This window comes from Garra rufa, chromosome 11 (genome assembly GCF_049309525.1).
Source record: "Garra rufa chromosome 11, GarRuf1.0, whole genome shotgun sequence".
In the NCBI taxonomy this organism is placed as follows: Eukaryota; Metazoa; Chordata; class Actinopteri; order Cypriniformes; family Cyprinidae; genus Garra; species Garra rufa.
Window position 1 is genome coordinate 43,215,536 of NC_133371.1, and position 21,415 is coordinate 43,236,950.

General features: G+C 41.3%; 1 protein-coding gene across 1 annotated transcript in view; it reads left to right on the forward strand.

Moving 5' to 3' along the window:
• Window positions 1-13,083: 13,083 nt before the first annotated feature.
• Window positions 13,084-21,415, forward strand: part of LOC141345367 (sucrase-isomaltase, intestinal-like) — an 83,924-nt gene continuing 75,592 nt past the window's right edge. The window contains exons 1-4 of the mRNA XM_073850224.1: window positions 13,084-13,166; window positions 16,346-16,469; window positions 20,710-20,804; window positions 20,884-21,004. Of these exons, the coding sequence (XP_073706325.1) occupies window positions 13,155-13,166; window positions 16,346-16,469; window positions 20,710-20,804; window positions 20,884-21,004 (352 nt within the window). The 5' untranslated portion in view covers window positions 13,084-13,154. The remainder of the gene's footprint in view (window positions 13,167-16,345; window positions 16,470-20,709; window positions 20,805-20,883; window positions 21,005-21,415) is intronic.

Sequence of the window (21,415 nt, forward strand, 5' to 3'; positions counted from 1 at the left end):
AATATACCCGTGCTACTTAAGACTGGTTTTGTGGTCCAGGGTCACACACACACACACACACACACACACACACACACACACACACACACACGTACGTGTATATATATATATATATATACACACAGTATACTATAACTATAATGAAAAAGTCTTTTCTGCTCATGAAGGCAGAAAATCATTTATTTGGTTAAAAATACAGAAAAAAATTATGAAATATTATTGCAATTTAAAATAGTGTTTTTTATATACTATAAAATAGAATTTATTTCTGTGATTCAAAGCTGAATTTTCAGCATCATTACTCCAGTCTTTAGCATCACATGATCCTTCAGAAATAATTCTCATATGCTGATTAATTATTAATTTTGGAAAAAGTTGTGCGGCTAAATTTTTATTTTTTGGAACCTGTGAAACTTTTTCCAGAATTATTTGCCGAATAAAACATAAAAACAGCATTTATTTAGAATAGAAATCTTTTATAACAATATACACTACCATTCAAAGTTTTGGGGGCAGTCAATTTTATTAAATTTTTTTTTTTTTGCTTTTATTCTGCAAGGATGTGTTAAATTTATAAAAAAGTAATAGTAAAAGCTTAAATTGTTGAAATTTCTATTTTGAATAAATACTATTTATTTTGAGCTTTTATTAATCAAAGAATCCTGAAAAAAAGGTTCCAAAAAATATTAAGCAGCATAATGTTTTCAACACTGATAATAAATCAGCATATAAGAATGATTTCTGAAGGATCGTGTGACACCGAAGACTGGAGTAATGATGCTGAAAATTCAACTTTGCATCACAGAAATAAATTATATTTTAAAGTATATTAACATAGAACACTGTTATTTTAAACTGCGTTAATATTTCATAATTTCATAATTTACATATAATAGTAATATTATTCATTTATTCACCTTAATGCACTTTTTTTTTTTTTTTTTTTACAATATAACAGTATTTAATGACTATGTGTAATGTTGTTTGTTCTTGTTGTTAGTAGTAGTAATTATATGTGTGTCTGATTAATAATATATTTAGTTGTATGTCAATCATAATCCTGTCTCCTCATCTGTCATTATTCTCCACTGCAGGCTCCGTTCTCAATGCAGTTTGGCAGAATTTGTGAATTTCGGCACAGCTCTCTGCTTCACTTTTGTTCCGCATCCATTTGCCCACAGCCGGCTCCAAATCTATTCTCTCGCACATTGGACCTGCAGCTCCAATCCAATTCTGGTTCCTGAAAGTAGAACTGGCAATTCAATCCTGAGGTATTGATTCCTTGAGTTGGGACCTGCTCTCAGCTGTGATAGCTGCTCGCGTAGCTCTTAACCTGATATGGCCATCAAAGCTTGACTGCAGGCGTACAGGCACATCTGGAGAAATCGCTATGCTAGCTCATTGTGGCTCATTGTGCTAGCTCTAGAGAAAGCATCATGCCATCAGCAATAGCTCCGGCTCTAGTGGTATCATCACAGCCAAGTAGTATTCAGTGAGCTATTAAACCTAAGAGATCGCTTCAGTTTCAAGTGCTAAAACACGCTATAGGCTCTACGGATCAGGTTCGAACGAGTCCCGCCACGCGGTACTTTTCTGTAGGACTGATCACCCCAAATGATAACCTTTCAGAGTAAACAAGAGGACGTTAATTTGGTGACTAGATTGAACTGGTCATGCTCTCAATGAAACATCTAAGAAACAGCTAAGAGTCTGTCAACAGTTAAACTGCCTGCTGTTCTACAGGAAAATCCTTCAGGTTTTTCAGCATTTTTGTGTCTTTGAACCCCTTCCAACAATGAATGAATGATTTTGAGATCTGTCTCACAACTGAGGGACTCATATGCAACTATTACGAAAGGTTCAAACACTCGCTGATCTGAACTGATCTGGTCCAGAAGGAGAAAAACGATGCATTAAGAGCCGGGGGTGAACACTTTTTGAATTTGAATATCAGGTTAATTTGAACTTATTTTGTCTTCTGAGATACATTTAAGTATCTTCTGTAGCTTCTGAAGGGCAGTAAATGAAATTATGATATTTAGGCAAAATAAGAAAAATGTACACATCTTCATTCTGTTCAAAAGTTTTCACCCCCCAGCTCTTAATGCGTTGTTTTTCCTTCTGGAGCATCAGTGAGCATTTGAACCTTCTGTAATAGTTGCATATGAGTCCCTCAGGTGTCCTCAGTGTGAAAAGATGGATCTCAAAGTTATACAGTCGTTGTTGGAAAGGGTTCAAGTACACAAAAATGTTTAAAAAAATCTAATAATTTGTGGGACCTGAAGGATTTTTTCTGAAGAACAGTGGGCAGTTTAACTGTTCAGGACAAACAAACACAGAAAAAAAAACACACACAGTTGTGGATCATTCAGGTAACAACACGCTAGTAAGAATCAAGAGTCATTTTTATGAATTCACCTATTATTTTCTCTTGTGGACATAAAGGTCCTTTATGTGAAATATCTTATTCAGGTCAGTTCTAAATAAAAAATAACATGCATTTTGTCTGATCTCTCTTATTTTGGTTACATAAATAACATTTTGCAGATTCTGCAAGGTGTATGTAAACTTTAGACTAAAAAAACTAAAAAAAAAAAACCTAAAACTGTACATGATACATAAGACGTCTTGCTTATTAAAAAATATCTAAATTAAGTTAAAAACATCTGCAAATGGGATCAGAAAAATAAACTTGTTTCACTTTTAAATTAAGTAATATACATTATATGAATTACTTTTTTGATACCCCTCTCCCTTTTAATTAATTAATTAATGTATTTATTTAATTATTTTTTACTTATTTAGTAGTAGTATTGTATTCTTCTTTTTTTTACAGATGTTGTATAAAAGAGTTTTGTAAAATAAAAATAAATATTAGGTTATCTAAATGATATTATTACAATTTTTGTTTAGGTTAGGTATTATGTTGATTATAATTGGTTTATATAAATATGTAAATACAAATTTGATTTCTTATTGGAGTTGTAGATGCATTCAGTTATGTACAATAATCTTATTAGTTATTGTTTCTGTTTGTTTTCTTTTATAGGTTGGTGGTGTGTAATATTATCACAAAAAGAGAACAATATGAAAAGAAAGGGGAAGAAAAAGTGAACCATTGCTGGGGAACAAAATATTATGTCTTTATAAAAGAAATGTTTATTTGTATAATATGTTAAATTAATTGAATGGAAAGACATAAAACATAAAAATTAATTCCGTTTATTTTTATGTTTCATTGTTTCAATCATAAAGTTACTTAACTGTTTAAAAAAAGAAGATTTAATATCTTAAAGGGGCTATATGCAACTTTTTCCCCAAAATAAACGTAACAATAGCCTTTTTATTTGACCATTTATGACTCAAACATCTCCTGACACCTTGTCAGCTCACAGTGGGTGCACCTATAAGCCTGTATCCTTTTTTTCCTATTTTCTGTCGGGTCCGATTTTTCGCGCGCTGTCTGCGGATGTGACGTCAAGCACATGTTAAACGTTTCAGATCACTCTGCCACCACCGCCAGTCAGCAATTAGCCTATTATTGCAAACAAACTTAGTTTCTCAAACAATATATGTATTTGACTGCTCTTACCTCTGTAAACATAATGTTGACTTCTTTGCAGCGGATGACTTGTGAAGTTTGCACGCACGAGCATGCGCTGTGAGAGCGAGCAGAAAGGAAGAGCAGTTCCGTTTTTTGGCCACAGGTGTCAGTCGCGAGTTTAAATTTCAGAAAATTGCATATAGCCCCTTTAAGGGGAAACACTGCAGGCGAAGACATGTTCCCTTTCGGGAACTCCACACTGCGTCATCAACGCTCTGGGGGATGCCATTGGCGAACCCGCCTCTGAATCAGTCTGTAGCCAATAGAACGACGGGAGTGACGTCACCGGCGCGGTGACGTCAGCGACCAGGAAGTATATAAGCACGTGCGTTTCAAACCGGCTTCAGCTTTTGTCATTCAGCGAAGCGCTCTATGTTGGTCTGTCTGTCTGGTTTTTCATTGCTGTTTTTTGTGCCAGTTTGCACAGCTTTTGTTTGAGCAATGTCTGCCAAAAGGGGAAAGAAATTAGATATTTCTAAGGCGGTTCAGCAGCCACACAGAATGTGTGTTCCTCCTTGCCAGCGATTCATCGTTGGTGGGGACACACACAGGATGTGTGTGTTCTGCTTGGGAGCGGAGCATGCTCAGTCAGCCCTTGAGGGGGTTGGCTGTCCGCAGTGTGAACGTCTTCCACTGCGGGTGCTTCGTTCCCGGAGGGCTCTCTTCGAGGAGGGAGCCTTCACCAGCGTTCCTCGCGGGTCTGGCCCCGCTTCCGCCGAGGCGGAGCGGCAGCTGCACTCGTGGGGTTCGCAGCTCGATCTGTTGGAGGGTATGGAGACGGGTGATCCCCTATCTCCTTCCTCACCCAGCAGATCAGTTGATCTCCTCCTGGATGCGGAAGCCCGCACTGCGGTTTCTTCCCCCCGGGAGGAGGTCTCAACACTCCTCTTATCTTCCTCCGAGGAGGTTGATGTAGAGAGTGTTGATCTTCCTCAACCGCCTACGAAATCCCCACAATTTGAGGAGCTCCTGGAGGTGGTAACTCGTGCGGTAGCCAGACTCAACATCAGCTGGCCCGCCGAGCAAACCCATGAGCCGCCAGAAAGCAAGTTAGATGAACGCTTTCTGCGGACACGCAAGCCACCCCCAGGGCGGAGCCTTCCGTTTTTCCCTGATCTCCACAGTGAGCTGTCGAGATCATGGGAGAAACCATTCTCGGCCCGTGTTTTCACCCCCTCCTCCGGTTACTACGGTAACGTGGGAGGGGTCGAGGAGCACGGGTACAAGATGATGCCAGCAGTTGAACAGACGCTCGCGAGCTATCTGTCTCCTGCAGCGGCATCATCTTTGAAGGCTCCGACCTTGCCCACCAAGCCTCTTAAACTAACATCTAGCTTGTTGGGCAAGGGGTACGCGGCAGCGGGTCAGGCTGGGTCATGTCTGCACACTATGTCTGTGTTGCAGGCATACCAGGCCGACCTACTCAAGGATTTAGACGACGGCAGGGAGGTGAATGTGTCAGAATTGCGGCGTACAGCAAATCTCGCTCTCCGCGCCACTAAGGAGACCGCCCGTGCTATTGGGCGGTCTATGGCAGCCCTTGTGGTCGCGGAGAGGCACCTCTGGTTGTCCCTGTCCGACATGAAGGAGAAGGACAGGGCCCTCCTGCTGGACGCCCCAATTCAGCCTCCTGGCCTGTTTGGCGACTCAGTCGATGCGGTCGTCAGCAGGTACCAGGAGGCTCGCAGACAAACTGCAGCTTTTCAGCAGTACCTCCCTCGCCGTGTCTTTTCCTCTGGGGCTGCTGGACGGGAGCAGCCCCAGCCGCGTACCAGCTCCTCACGCCGCGAGGCGCAGAAAGCGAGCGTTGCTACCCGCACCCCTCCCAGACCAAGGGGACGGGGTAAGCAGCGCTCCAAGTCGGGGGCCTCCAAGACTAGGCCCGACCTGAGGGTCGTGCTTCAGTCGAAGAGGTCCTCGGCTAAGCGGCCCTGACTGTTGTGGCTCAGGGCCGTTGAGGGCAGCCCCTCTCGGGGGGAAATGGGGTCCACCACATCATATGGTGCCCATTTCTCCTCGGGGCCCTCAGGAGACCAGTCAGCTAACCCTGCCAGTGTTTCAGGGCGCGACAGTCTCGCACAGACCTCTGCTGGTGGTCCCGCCCGGCAACGTAGCGGACCCAGTAAGTTTGTCACCCCCACGGGGGTCCTCAGAGCAGTTAATTCAGGTGTCGCCTGCCAGTCAGCTGTTACAGGCCACCGAATTAATTCCTCAAAATTTACCAGAAACCAGCCTCGAGAGGCTGGTTCCCTTAGTACACTTTCTGGCAGCGTGGAAACTACTGCCGAATGTGTCTCCATGGGTCCTGCGTACTGTAGAAAGAGGGTATCAAATTCAGTTCGGCGCCCCGGCGCCGCCCTTCAACGGGGTATTTCCTACTACGGTAGGCCCCGAGCAGGTTCTGGTAATGGAACAAGAAGTAGATTCTCTTCTGAGGAAGGAGGCCATCGAGGTGGTCCCTCCTCAGTTCAGAGAATCCGGGTTCTACAGCCGGTACTTCATTGTTCCCAAGAAGGATGGAGGGCTGCGGCCCATCTTAGATCTCAGACAGCTGAACCGCTCAGTCAGAAAACTGAAGTTCAGTATGTTAACTGTCAAACAGGTCGTGTCTCAAATCAGGTCCGAGGACTGGTTTGTCACGATAGATCTCAAAGATGCGTACTTTCACGTCTCCATCCTTCCTCAGCACAGGAAGTTTCTCAGGTTCGCTTTCAGGGGCAAAGCTTACCAATACAGAGTTCTTCCTTTCGGCCTAGCACTCTCACCCCGAACGTTCACAAAGTGTATGGATGCTGCTCTGGCTCCTCTGCGACTCCAGGGCATCCGTATACTCAACTACATAGACGACTGGCTTATCCTAGCCAGCTCAGAACGGTTAGCAGTCCAGCATCGAGATGCTGTTCTCGCTCACATGGAAGCTTTGGGGTTGAGACTCAACACCAAGAAAAGTGTGCTGTCTCCTTTACAGAGAACCACTTATCTAGGTGTCGTATGGGATTCGACCACGATGCAGGCACGTATGTCTCCTGCTCGGATCGAGTCGATCCTTACTGCAGTAAATGCGGTCAAGCTAGGCCTGTCACCCACTGTCAAACAGTTTCAAGTACTGTTAGGTCTTATGGCAGCAGCAGCCAACGTAATACCTTTTGGCCTGCTGCACATGAGGCCGCTACAGTGGTGGCTCAAGACCAAGGGTTTTTCCCCGAGGGGAAATCCTTTCCGCAAGATCAAGGTCACGCGGCGATGCCTTCGTGCCTTGAACATGTGGAAGAAACCTTGGTTTCTGTCTCAGGGCCCGGTTCTGGGAGCACCGTGTCGCCGCGTCACGCTAGCGACGGATGCATCCCTCTCCGGGTGGGGAGCGGTCATGAGTGGCCGCTCGGCCTCCGGCCTGTGGACCAGTCAGCACCTCTCATGGCACATAAATTGCCTGGAGATGTTGGCGGTCTTCAAGGCTTTGAGGCACTTCCTCCCAGACCTGAGAAACCGCCATGTGTTGGTCCGCACCGACAACACAGCGGTGGTTTATTATATCAACCACCAAGGAGGTGTGCGGTCACGCCCCTTATGCAAGCTGGCGTCCCATATCCTTCTGTGGTCCCAGGAGAAACTCCTCTCTCTGAGTGCAGTTCACATTCCTGGACATCTCAACGTGGGGGCAGACGTCCTGTCGAGGCAGGGGCAAGTAAAGCCCGGGGAATGGATGCTTCACCCGCAGGTGGTGAAGCAGATATGGAGAGTGTTTGGCCAGGCTCAGGTGGACCTCTTTGCGACTCAAGAGACTTCGCAGTGTCCCCTCTGGTACTCTCTAGTGCCTCCAGCTCCACTTGGGCTGGACGCCATGGTACAGACGTGGCCGAGGCTCCGTCTGTACGCCTTTCCCCCGTTCGCTCTGCTCCCGGGAGTTCTAGAAAGAGTACGCCGGTACGGAGTCAGTCTACTATTAGTAGCCCCATACTGGCCGACCCGAGTATGGTTCTCGGACATCATAGCCCTCCTAGACGGCTCTCCTTGGGAGATTCCGTTCAGGAGGGACCTTCTTTCTCAGGCTGGGGGCGCAATTTGCCACCCCCTCCCAGAGAAGTGGAAACTATGGGTGTGGCCCCTGAGGGGGCGCATCTCATAAGTGAGGGTCTCTCAACTGAGGTTGCGGAGACCATCCTTCACTCTAGAGCTCCCTCTACAAGGAAACTTTATGACCTGAAGTGGAAACTCTTTACTTCATGGTGTAGAGAGCGACACGCTGACCCAGTCCACTGCCCAGTTGGTACAGTGCTGGAGTTCCTGCAGTCTCGCTTCTCCACCGGGATAGCCCACTCCACCCTGAAGGTTTACGTGGCGGCTTTATCGGCCTTCCACGCCCCTCTCGGTGGCCTGTCTTTGGGTAGGAACCCCCGGGTCATACGGTTCCTTCGCGGTGCACTCAGGTTGAGGCCTCGGGTGAACCCCAGAATCCCCACGTGGGATCTCGCTGTGGTGCTTGAAGCCCTCTGTAGGCCTCCATTCGAGCCCTTAGAGGAGATTTCAGACCGCTTCCTTACTATTAAGACGGCGCTGCTGTTGGCTCTTACTTCTCTGAGGAGAGTAGGAGACCTTCAGGCCCTTTCAGTGGCCCCTTCTTACATTGACTTTGCGCCCGGTTTGGCCAAAGCATTCCTCTACCCTAGACCCGGGTACGTACCGAAGGTACCGACAGCAGTACCACAGCCAGTCACCCTGCAGGCCTTTTACCCTCCTCCATTCGTGGAGAGCGACCATCGGAAGTATAATTGTATGTGTCCAGTGCGAGCATTGGACACATACGTCCACAGAGCTGCCCTGTGGCGAAAATCAGAGCAACTATTGGTCTGCTACGGTCCCCCTAAGAGGGGGCTCCCTGCAACTAAACCCACTATCAGTAGATGGATCGTAGATGCCATAACTACAGCTTATGAGTCCTCTGGCCTCCCATCACCGATGGGCGTCAAGGCTCACTCTACCCGAGGCATGGCGGCCTCGAAAGCTCTGATGGCAGGTGTCCCTATCCAGGACATCTGCAGTGCGGCGGGTTGGTCTACACCTTTGACCTTCGTTAGGTTCTACGAGCTAGACCTACGAGCCACTCCAGGCTCCTCTGTCCTAGCTGACAGGAGTTATACCTCGTGAGCCTGAGGGCCGAGGTAGAAGTTCCCTCTTCGCTGGGTACCCCCCAGGCAGAGATGTAATTTCGCTCGCGTCCTGGCAGTTTCCCAGGCGGAGCCCATGCCAGTGCCCTGGCCACAAGTTTCCAGGCACTACTTGTGTCCCTCTTGTCCGGGTGCGCCCCGACAAAGGACTATTGTCTCCTCGTGTGCCCGAGGGCCGAGGACGACTCCTTCCTCTCGGTCTGGTTGGTCACCAGAAAGAGGCCTCCACCTCGTGTGCCCGAGGGCCGAGGTGTTCTTGCATTCCCTCTTCGCTGGGCACGTCCCAGGCAGAGATGTAATTCTACTCGCGTCCTGGCAGTTTTCCAGGCGGAGCCATTCCTGTGCTCTGGCCAGAAGTTTCCAGGCACCACTTGGGTCCCTCTTGATCCGGGTAAGCCCCGACAAAGGACCATCCTTTCTCCTCGTGTGCTCGAGGGCCGAGGAGAACCCCCTATCTGGCTGGTGACCAGACTGGGGTGTATGACCAAAATCTCGTGAGCCCGAGGGCCGAGGTTTATCCCTCTTCGCTGGGTACGTCCCAGGCAGAGATGTAATACCGCTTGCGTCCTGGCAGTTTCCCAGGCGAAGCAACCTGGTGTTCCGGTACCCCCAGACACCTCTTGTCCCTCTACGTCTGGCTGGTCCCCAGACAGAGGTGGACTCCTTTCCTCGTGTGCCCGAGGGCCGAGGCGGATCAGATCCCTCTTCGCTGGGAGTTTCCCAGGCAGAGATGTAATACTGCTTGCGTCCTGGCAGTTTTCCAGGCGGAGCCAATCCAGTCCCTCCTGTGCTGGCTGTTCCCCAGACGGAGTTTTGGACTATTTCCTCGTGTGCCTGAGGGCCGAGGTTCTCATCTCTCTTCCTCTTCGCTGGGTGCGTCCCAGGCAGAGATGTCATCACACTCACGTCCTGGCAGTTTCCAGGCGGAGTTCTTCTGGTCCCTCTTTGCTGGTTTCCCCCAGACTGAGCGACCACTTTCCTCGTGAGCCCGAGGGCCGAGGTATATACCATCTCCCTCTTGCTCTGGCATTTATCCCGGACAGAGGTGTAATACTTCTCCTGTCCTGGCAGTTTCCCAGGCGGAGAACCATCAGTGCCCCTCAGGTAAGTATCTTCTGGCACTGCCCTCTCGTTCTGGGCTGGTCCCCCAGACAGAGGGATATTGTCTCTCTTGTCCTGGTAACCCCAGGCAGAGAGCTCTTCCTGGCCTGATCCACCAGAAGCAACGCTTTCCTTTTTCCTTTCCCAGACAAACACCACTGGGCAGGAACTTGGAATTATGGATAGTTGGTATATCGTTCCCCAGAGCGTTGATGACGCAGTGTGGAGTTCCCGAAAGGGAACGTCCCAGGTTACGTATGTAACCCTGGTTCCCTGAGGGAACGAGACACTGCGTCTCTGACCATAATTCCCGCATTCCTGCCGCGCTTCGCTTCATTCCTGGAAGCTGAAGCCGGTTTGAAACGCACGTGCTTATATACTTCCTGGTCGCTGACGTCACCGCGCCGGTGACGTCACTCCCGTCGTTCTATTGGCTACAGACTGATTCAGAGGCGGGTTCGCCAATGGCATCCCCCAGAGCGTTGATGACGCAGTGTCTCGTTCCCTCAGGGAACCAGGGTTACATACGTAACCTGGGACGTTTTCATGTACCTATCAAGTTTGAGATTTTGGGCTTTTTGGTGTTTCATAAAGTGACTTGTGGAAAGAAAACATCCAAAAAAAAAAAAAAAAAACACACTGTTAAGTGTTTCTTTTATAGCACTTTATCTATTTGTGTCAATAGATTTCAATTACAATACATATTTTTAAAGGCCGTTTTCTGAAAATAAGTTTTTTCTTCTACACTGAGCCATAAATCTCCACTTCAGTAGCACTTACACACACCAGACTTTACATTTTTATTCCTGTCAATATTAAATATTAATATTAAAACTATTAATATTAAAATAAAAATATTAAATTAAAACTTCATCTATTTTCTATATCATTTTAAATAGTTGATGTCTTAGGATTGTTTTTAGTCTTAATGCTATTTTGTTTTATTATGTGGATGTGTTATTTTCTAGCTTAACCTTGTAAAGCACTTTGGGCAACTGTGTTGTATTTATATAGTGCTATATAAATAAAAGAAAGAAAGAAAGAAAGAAAGAAAGAAAGAAAGAAAGAAAGAAAAACTTTTGACTCTATGTAAAAAAAAATAAACAAGAATTTTGAAACAGACTTAGAGTTTAGATTTTTGTACTAGAAATGTATGCAAATTAGCGCATATTTCATTAAATAATGCCTCATTTGCATATTAAAATATGATGTTTGATTAAACAAGGTTCAGGAGGAGCACGATCAGATAATCAACCTATTCGGCACAGGTGCAACCTGTTTAACCAATCATTCAATCAGCGCATCCTCTATATATTACCAGCCGTCTTACCTCCATCCAGCGATAGTTTCTTGGCATCCCTCCTCCACCCCTACTCCCCACTTCTAATCTGTTTCGATCCTACACTAGCAGGGGGAGTTCTCTGGTTCCGGCCTGTATTCCGGCCCGGAACCCTTCCCCAGGACAGCACGCCAAAATATGCTTAATACTCGCTCAAGCAGATTAGATGTAAGGGCGAACTCGTGAAATAACATTTTAGAAAACTTTTTTTTTTTTTTTTTTTACAAACATACAAACATACAAACAAACACAACAGAAATTATAAAGTCAGGGAAACTTAAAACAAAAAAGAGAAAATAAAATAAAAATAAATAAAGTTACAATCGAAGAGATGCATGACCTTTACATTACTCAAAGATTTTGAAGACAGAAAATAAACGGACAGTTTTGATTGCTTTTCTATTAGTACTATGAAGAATAGTACAGAAATAGTTTTCCAGTTCTTTATAAAACACTGTAAAACAGGGTTTTTTGTTAGTAAATTTGCATTTATGAATGTGAAACTTAATTAGTAATATAGATTAATAACGAATGCTTCATTGTTCATATTATCATAATCAAAATATCCAAAAACAACATTTTCAAAATGCAAATTAAAATTAGAGAGTATATCTTTTTTTGATAAACACAGAGGTATCATACCATAACTTTTTAACATGACTACAGTACAGTGCCAAAAGATGTGGAAAACAGTTTCCAAATATAAAGAGCAAAAAGAGCAATTGACATCAATATCCCTCTTAAATTTGCTGAGAAAATGTTTAATAGGATAGAATTTGTGGATTATCTTAAATCTTAGAAAACTTGTAATACAAAAAAGGTTTGCAATTATCAAAAAATCACGTTGTCAACATCACTTATCGCGAGAACTCGTGAAGACCGTTGCAGACCTGACGATTGTCAGCCAACTAGTTGAGCTTCTCCACAAAGTTTGGTAAGTAAATATTTGTATTTATTCGTTGAATATGTGTACAATTACGTATGTTGCCTATAAACAGTACAAGTATGGTTTAAATCGTTGTATTTTCTAGTTTCAACGTTATATGTTTGCCAGTGTTAGTTTCGCAGCACTCTGAAGCTTCCAAATACATGCGGTTCCTCAGTATTTTCCACATAAATATTGCAGTAGCTACTTTAAAATAAGAAAAGTGCTGAGAAAGTTCACCACACCTTAAAAAAGGCATTTTTGTCACTCGTTCGCCCATCCTTTCGGGTTAGAGGTCGGTTCTCAGATTGTGAAACAATCCATCTTAATAAAATCCTAAAGAGCCTCATAAATGGCACATGTAATTGCTTCATTAAAATGTACTTATTAGTCTGCGAATAATTTTATGTCTCTGAGCTCTCATTCAACACATCACTGAAAGGAAGTCACACATTTCCAGCTTAAATCCGAACGTCTCATGAAACCAGTCTCGTCTAATTGCTTCTTTGAAGCGTTTTGAAAGAGTTCATGCAATATTTTTGGAACAGAAAATATCTTGTGAAATGATTTTTATTCAACACAGATGTGGAGTTAAAGACGTCCCGCAACAGCTCGGATATTTGACAGCTAAATCCAGCATGGAGGATTGTAAAATGTCCCAATAAACATTGCAATGATAAAGTGGCTATTAATATCTTTTCAGGTGGAAAAGTTCACTCTTACAACACCAAGACAGAAAAATGCTTCGTCACGCCTTACTTGGACAAACAGAATGGCAGGAAGAACATCTGGTTCAGCCATCCTCTGTGAATGATTTCTTAATTGTCTCAATTAGCAGCTTCATAACCATGACCTTTGGTAAACCACCATGCAACCTAAGTTCTGGCTGTAAAGCTGTAAAACACAAAAACACCTACTAAGGACTTTCATTTCATTGCTACATAAAAACAGACGGTCCAGCTCAGTCCTCTTCAGTGTGCTCTAACTTCACCTTGCACACCGGACTGACAAAGGAAGGAAATGACAATGAAGGTAGGACAAATACAAATACAATTTTAAATAAATAAATATATATGTGACCCCTGGACCACAAAACCAGTCTTAAGTCGCTGGGGTATATTTGTAGCAATAGCCAAAAATACATTGTATGGGTCAAACTTATTGATTTTTCTTTTATGTCAAAAATCATTAGGAAATTAAGTAAAGATCATGTTACATTAAGATTTTTTGTAAAATTCCTACTGTAAACCTATCAAAATATAATTTTTGATTAGTAATATGCATTGTTAAGAACTTAATTTGGACAACTTTAAAGGTGATTTTCTCAGTATTTTGATTTTTTTGCACCCTTAGATTCCAGATTTTCAAATAGTTGTATCTCGGCCAAATATTGTCCTATCCTAACAAACCATACATCAATAGAAAGCTTATTTATTGAGCTTTCATATGATGTATATATCTCAGTTTTGTAAAATTTAACCTTATGACTGGTTTTGTGGTCCAGGGTCACATATTTTTGTATTTAAAAAAAAAAAAGTTAAATATTTTTTGCATTTCATGTTATATAAAATATTTTTTTGCATTTCATGTTATATATATATATATATATATATATATATATATATATATATATATTAGGGCCGGGACTTTAACGCGTTAATTTAGATTAATTAATTACACAAAAATAACGCGTTAAATTTTTTTAACGCATTTTAATCGCACTAAGTTTTGCACCGTGGAACGTTTCTCACAGGATGAGTTTCGGCGGACCGATTATACTGGAGCACAGACCAAGGGGCAACCTCGGTAAAGTCTAGAAGGGATACAGCTAAGGCTACTGGGCATGCGCACATCAGTCTAACGTTATTTTTGTCACACTGTACAACAATAATACTTTTTTTGTATTATAGTAAGGGCTAAGTTTAGGGTTGGGGTAGGTGTAGACGTTAATAAAACACAATCTAATAGGTAGAACAATTAATTTCATTGTTAGTTTCCGGTCTGAGCTGTATACCCTCTAGCCACAACCGGCAACCTCCCGCTCGGTTGTGGCTAGAGGGTATACAGCTCAGACTGGAAACTAACAATGAAATTAATTGTTCTACCTATTAGATTGTGTTTTATTAACGTCTACACCTACCCCAACCCTAAACTTAGCCCTTACTATAATACAAAAAAAGTATTATTGTTGTACAGTGTGACAAAAATAACGTTAGACTGATGTGCGCATGCCCAGTAGCCTTAGCTGTATCCCTTCTAGACTTTACCCTCCCGCTCTCTCTATTGAAACCAACACGGAAGTGTCTTAAAATGCAATTCATCGACTGACCGCTTGAGGCTGGCTGGCTGCAAAAGAGAGTCAGTCCCATTGACTCCCCATGTTAAAATGCCCAACTTTACAGCAGAAAAAAGTATGTTTACAGCCTGGTTCAAAAAATGGTTTTGGTCTATATAGCTAGTTTTGCCCTTCATGTCAACTGTGAGGGGGGTGAATTTTTTTATAACTCATCCGTTTAAGTTATATTAAGCCTTAAAGTTCAGCATAATTAAGGGCGTGTCCACTTGAGTGACAGGGGGATTGCCGCTGCTGTCACCACTGTCGCTCTAGGCGGGCGTGGTTTCAGCAACCAGCTCCACCCACGTCCCGCCTTTTTGCCCATTTTTGATTAGCCGGGAGTGACGAGCGGTGACGCGTTTCCAAGATGGCGACGGCCGAATCCCGCCCACAACAGGCTTCAAAATAGCGCTTCAGAATCCTACGGGTGACGTCACGGATACTACGTCCATATTTTTTACAGTCTATGGTTCAGACAAGCCAAAGAACTTATACCAAAGAAGCTGCGTCCGTCCTAAATAGTATTGTATGTCCTAAATCGTAGTATGTTTAAAAAGTATTCCATAGATTCCCGGATGGTCTACTACTTAACGATCAATGCACACTCTTAACTGTTAATATTGCCCGCAACACACTGCGCCCTGAACGAGGATTCGATTAGAACTACAAACACGCATAAAAAGTGTTAAAAAACTACAAACATGGAGGATATACGCGACCAACGGACAGGTAGAGAAAGGGGTTTGAGTGATAAATAATCAGTGTGTAACCTGATAAAAACTATTTTTTAAATGTTAAATGCCTTATATTCCATGTGCAGCAACATTTATAATGATAGGTTTGGTGTTTGGTCATTAACGTTTAAATGCATAATTAAGCAAACACAAGAGTTCTCGGAATGAAAGACTGGTTAAAGAACGTGCCTCTTGTTACACATAATGGCAATCTTGCACTGGTCTGTTGGACTTGGTTGAACAAAAATAAACAATATTTTGTTGCTTAAGCTTATGTATTCAGTCATTATTCAATGGTATACTAAAAATCCATGTAAAAATCTTAATTCTCACTGTTCTCAGGTCAAATATTTACATGCGATTAAAATGCGATTAATTTCGATTAATTAATTACAAAGCCTCTAATTAATTAGATTAAATTTTTTAATCGAGTCCCGGCCCTAATATATATATATTATTTTTTGCTATAAGAATTTGCCCACCATACAATATACAGTAAATGTATTTAATATAAAATATCAGTGTATATCTTTTATAGCTTAAATGCAGTCAAGTCTTTTGCTGTAGTAACTTGATTTTTGTTATCTTGACATGTTTATGACTCTTAATGGGCCATTTGCTGCACATACAAATATTCAGTAGTTTAAGCGAGAGGAGAATGCTTTGCAAACATTTTATCTTGATAGGATTGTTTCACCCCACAAGCTACTGTGAAAATGAAAAGCAATCAATTTAACTTTGAAGGACTGAAATTAAATTGAGACTGTTTGATCCATAAGAACAATTATGTGGCTTTTTTTTTGTCATGCGAGTGTGTTCAAGCGAACAATCATTTTTTAAATACTCTAAAATCTGGTGTTTTGTTAAAAAGGATTCAAAGAAACGATGGAAGACAATACAAAGTGTAGATGATGGTATTCTCTGGCTGAAAACAGACTTTTTATCCTTTTTGAATACAGTACATCTTAAAACATTTATTACAGAAAGGCTTAAACTCAGTGACAGTGAAACAAAATATGGCAAAAGTAAAAAATCTTTTGAACATTAGCATGTGCATTTTATACGTATATATACTGTCTATGTCAAAGACATGCAGGGAGATGACTGCAGGATGCTTATTGTTGTCTGTGTGTGTTGATTAGTCAAGAAAGCGACAATTCTCGGGGCTGGAGGTCTCCCTGATGGTGTTGTTTACGTTGGTGCTGGTGGTTGCTGTCGCAATGGTCGTTCTGCTGGCCACTGGGGAACCAGGGACAATTAAAGACGGTAGGTGATTGAACACCAGTAATTTTTTCATATAACAACAACTACACACACTCTTACAGGGAGTAAAAGTAAAAGTTCTCAATCTATTTAAAAGTTCTAAGTAAGTTAAAAAGACAAACCAGTACAAACACCTAAACATTCTTAAATTAAGATACATTTACTTTACTTTACTTAACCCTCTGGTGCTCTTCGTTTAGCAGTCACACGTGTGCTCTTCGCGGTCAGAAGTGACCGGACACCTGTAACGCATCCTGTAATTTTTTCAGTAAAACCATTCCAATTCATTTTTGTTTAATAATATTTTTTCTTTTTTCTTTTGCATTTTGAGAGGGTTTTGTGGTAATAATGAATATTTATGCTGTAATTAATATCCATTTTTTGCCATTGAGAATAATAAAAAATTTTATTTTAATTTTTTTTTATTTTTTTTTTAATGAATGCAGTATTTCAGGTTGAAATAGAGACTCAGCCATTCAACACTAATTTTTGAAGGCAGATTAGCGCCATCTGTTGGTAAAAAACGAGAAAAACATCTGTAATGGCAGGTGTAACTTGATGCCTGTATAGTTCTCTACAAAGCAGCTTGTGAATTGCCTAGTTGTTTTTAGACAATTGATTCAGCATTTTTATTAGGTGGAATAGTTGAACATACATTTAAACAATCTCAAAGACTATTTCTTATCCAGTTTGGGATAGTTTTTTGTTATAAATATGATTTGAAGTGTTAATTTTTTGTATATGCAAGAGAGTGTGTGTCTTTTGCACTCTGGATATGTAATTTTTTTATACATATATTTTTATTTTATTTTACATCTTCTCAATTTGCTGTGTTTCAGTTCATTTGTGCATGTGTGTGTGGATGTGTGAGAAAGAGACAGAAAAATTCTGTACATTTTTGTATTTTTGTCGATTTCCCATTCATTTCCTGATGTCGGTCATTTTTGACCAAAGAGCACAAGTTTTTTTTTTTTTTTGGAATCGTGCCCTCATTTTTTATGTGTGTCCATAAAAGTCACTGAATTTGATAGCGTTCTCATGAAGCTGTGATTTTTAAAAAAAATTCAAAACCGAAAATGTTTTGGTCAAAAGTGACCAAATAGAGGTGAGTATATTAGTGTGTGTTTGTGTGTGTGTGTGTGTGTGTGTGTGTGTGTCTGTCTGTGAATGGGTGTGTTTTAGAGTGTCACCCCTTCACTGCTGTGTACTTCTTTCAGCATTGTGGAGGATTTGTAGATTGTACACACACAAATTCTCTGAATATTTGTATTTTTGTCAATTTCCCATTCATTTCCAATGGTCGGCCATTTTAGACCGAAGAGCACAAGTTTTTATTTTATTATTAGTTTTTTTTAATTGTGCCCTAATTTTTTATGTGTGTTCACATTCCAAATGCCATAAAAGTCAATGAATTTGGTACTGTTCTGATGAAGCTGTGATTTTTTGAAAAATTCTAAACCGAAAATGTTTTGGTCAAAAGTGACCGAATAGAGGTGTGTATATTAATGTGTGTGTGTGTGTGTGCGTGTGTGTGTGAATGGGTGTGTTTATGAATGGGTGTGTTTTAGAGTGTCACCCCTTCACTGCTGTGTACTTTTTTTCAGCATTGTGGAGGATTTGTAGATTGTACACACAAAAATTCTCTGAATATTTGTATTTTTGTCGATTTCCCATTCATTTCCTATGGTCGGTCATTTTAGACCGAAGAGCACAAGTGTGACTATTTTTTTTACGACCACTTAGCCTGCTTGAATCATGCCCTCAATTTTTTTTTGTGTTGACATTCCAAATGGCATAAAAGTCACCGAGTTTCATGTCATTCCGATTAAGCAGTGATTTTTAAAAATTCAAAACAGAAAATTTTTCGGTCAGAAGTGACCGAAGAGCACCAGAGGGTTAAAGGAACACTCCACTTTTTTTGGAAATAGGCTCATTCTCCAACTCCCCCCGAGTTAATAAGTTGAGTTTTACCGTTTTGAAATCCATTCAGCCGTTCTCCTGTTCTGGCAAAAATGACCAATGAGTTTCCATATTTGTCCTATTTAAAACTTGACTCTTCTGTAGTTATATCGTGTACTAAGACCGGTGAAAATGCAAAGCTTCAATTTTCTAGGCCGATAAGATTAGGATCTACACTCCCATTCCGGCGTAATAGTCAAGGAAGTGTGCTGCCGTAATAAGGCCGAAGCAGGAGCAGTAATACCACGCAGCACATGTGCAAATGCTAAACTAGCTGGGAACTCATTTCTGATAATACTCTGCCTGCTTCGGCCATATTGCGGCAGAAAACTTCCTGCTCTTTGTTAAACTAAATGTTTAACAAAGAGCTATAACAGAATAGCAGTTCAACAAAGAAGTTCTTTAGAAGGCAAAAATAGTATCATATAGTATTTAAGTGTAAAGATCATGTTCCATGAGGATATTTTGTAAATTTCCCACCATGAATATATCAAAACTTAATTTTTGATTAGTGATATGCATTGCTAAGAACTTTCTCTCACTGTCTTTTTATTTTTTTGCACCCTCAAATATTCAAATAGTTGTATCTCGGTCAAATATTGCCTTATCCTAACAAACCATACATCGGTGTTGTATCAATAATGTATAAATTTACCTTTATGACTGGTTTTGTGGTCCAGAGTCAAATATAGTTACATGTATTGTTCATGTATTTGTGATATTGTGACAAAAGAACATTAACAAATATAATTTCCATCTTTACAAGATGAGCTGTGAGTTTAATAATTTATCCAATATAGTGCAAATGACCTTTCTAATGTTTAACGCAGATATTAGACAAATTATTACCTTATTAATAATTAAAAAAGAATTAGTGTTATGGACCGAGGGGCAAACATATTGTCCTGTGAGACTGCAGCTCTTGAGAAGTGGTTTATTAACCATAAAAAACAGCAGCTGCCTCGTCAAGGACAGCGAGAAATGCGAGTCTTTGATGTTGCACTAAAGTATAAAGAATATGTCCATCCTGATTGTTATCAAGGACACCCAGCAGTGAGAAAACCAAAAGCAGAGGCACTGGTGAACGGCTCGCACGAGGACGAGAGCTCAAGCACGCACAGACAGGCTTATTATGACAGCTGTCACTCTCGATTTCAATTTACCGCCCTGATCTTGGTCAAGTGGTTTATATTTAAAGGGGACAAAATGAGCTGGTTTGGGTGAGGAGAGTCTGTTTGGTCTCAGATGACCTTGTTTTAGGGGTGCAGGGTACTGATGGAGATTAGATTACAAAACAAACAAACAGATTTCTGCAAAACACCACATGTAGAAGTTTTTAGAAGATATATGGTTATATCAGATCGGTCAATGATTACAGAACGTCTGCTGATTACATAACTGTACGTACTTTTAAAGAATTCTAGCCTTGTATATTTAAACTGTATGGCAAAAAGCCAGTGGTTGATTACTAGAGATTGTACAACCGTTAAGGTTAAGGAAAGGTTAAGGTAAAGTTAAACAACATGTTAAATAACATTACTGTTAAATAAATCACATGGAGTTGCCAAGCAACTTGTTCTGTAAAGAATTTAGTTGATGTCTGGTAACAAGTGCGTTTTAGTTTTTTTAAATATATATTGAAAAATTAATACTTTAGTTTAGCAAGGATGCATTAACTTGATCAAAAGTGACACTAAAGACTTACATTGTTAGAAAAACCAAACTGTCCTACTATGTCAAAGAAATGCTGTTCTTTTGACCTTTCTATTCATCAAATGATCCAGAAAAAAATGCAGTTTTCTTCTGCTTTCCACTCTTTGCTTTTCTAAGCAACCCGACTTGAATAAGGGAGCCATTCCCTTCAGAAAATGTTTAAATCTACTTTTAAAAAGTTTGTAATTGACCATGTACACTCTTAAAAATAAAGGTGTTTTAAAAGGTTCTTCTATGGCATTGCTGTGAAGAACCTTTTTGATTCCACAAACAACCATTCAGTCAAAGGTTCTTTAAAGAACTGTCTTTAAAATTGGCCAAATTAAGTTCTTAGCAATGCATATTACTAATTAAAAATTAAGTTTTGATATATTTATGGTTGGAAATTTACAAAATATCTTCATGGAACATGATCTTTGCTTAATATCTTCCTAATTTTTGCCATTAAAAAAAATCGATAATTTTGACCTATACAATGTGTTTTTGACTATTGCTACAAATATACCCGTGCTATTTAAGACTGGCTTTGTGGTCCAGGTTTACATATTTGTCTTTTTGTCCCCAACTTCAGATACAGATTCAGGAACAGATCCTATCGTCCCAGAATGTCCCAGCATTCCAGACGCAGAAAGAGTGGACTGTTACCCGGATGGCGGCGCTTCCCGGGTAAACTACAGTGGATATAGCCTACATTTTATACAAACTCTCAGCATACTGTGCTGAATCTTCATATGTGTCCTTACAGCAAAAGTGTTTGGAAAGAGCTTGCTGTTGGAGCCCCCTGAATGAGACCAACGTCCCCTGGTGCTTCTTCTCCAAAAACCACGGCTACAGCGTTGTCAGTGAAAGCAAGCCAGACGACACACGTAAGTTGAGTCTGGAGCGAGATGATGATGCCGTAATAAAACATTATGATATGTATCATTGGCTTTTAGATAAGTCTTTGTATTACCTCTTTTGTCATGAGCCAGTTGATCAGAGATTATTTTAAAGTTGGGAGTGGTGTATCGCCATCAGATATCACTATTGTATCCTTGAGCGAGGTTATATCAGGGGAACGATCTCTTTTCATAACGCTGTTACATGGTGAAATCGTAAAACAAATTCTGCTGACCCTGGTTTTGTGGTGACAAAGAAATATATATTTAAAGAAATATTTCAAGGCTTTTTAATTTACCGTGTTTGATTACTATTAATGCTCATAAAGGTTGGGGATTTCAATAAACTCCTTTATGCAACTTGGATGAAAATGTTTGTGCGATGAACATTATCTCAAA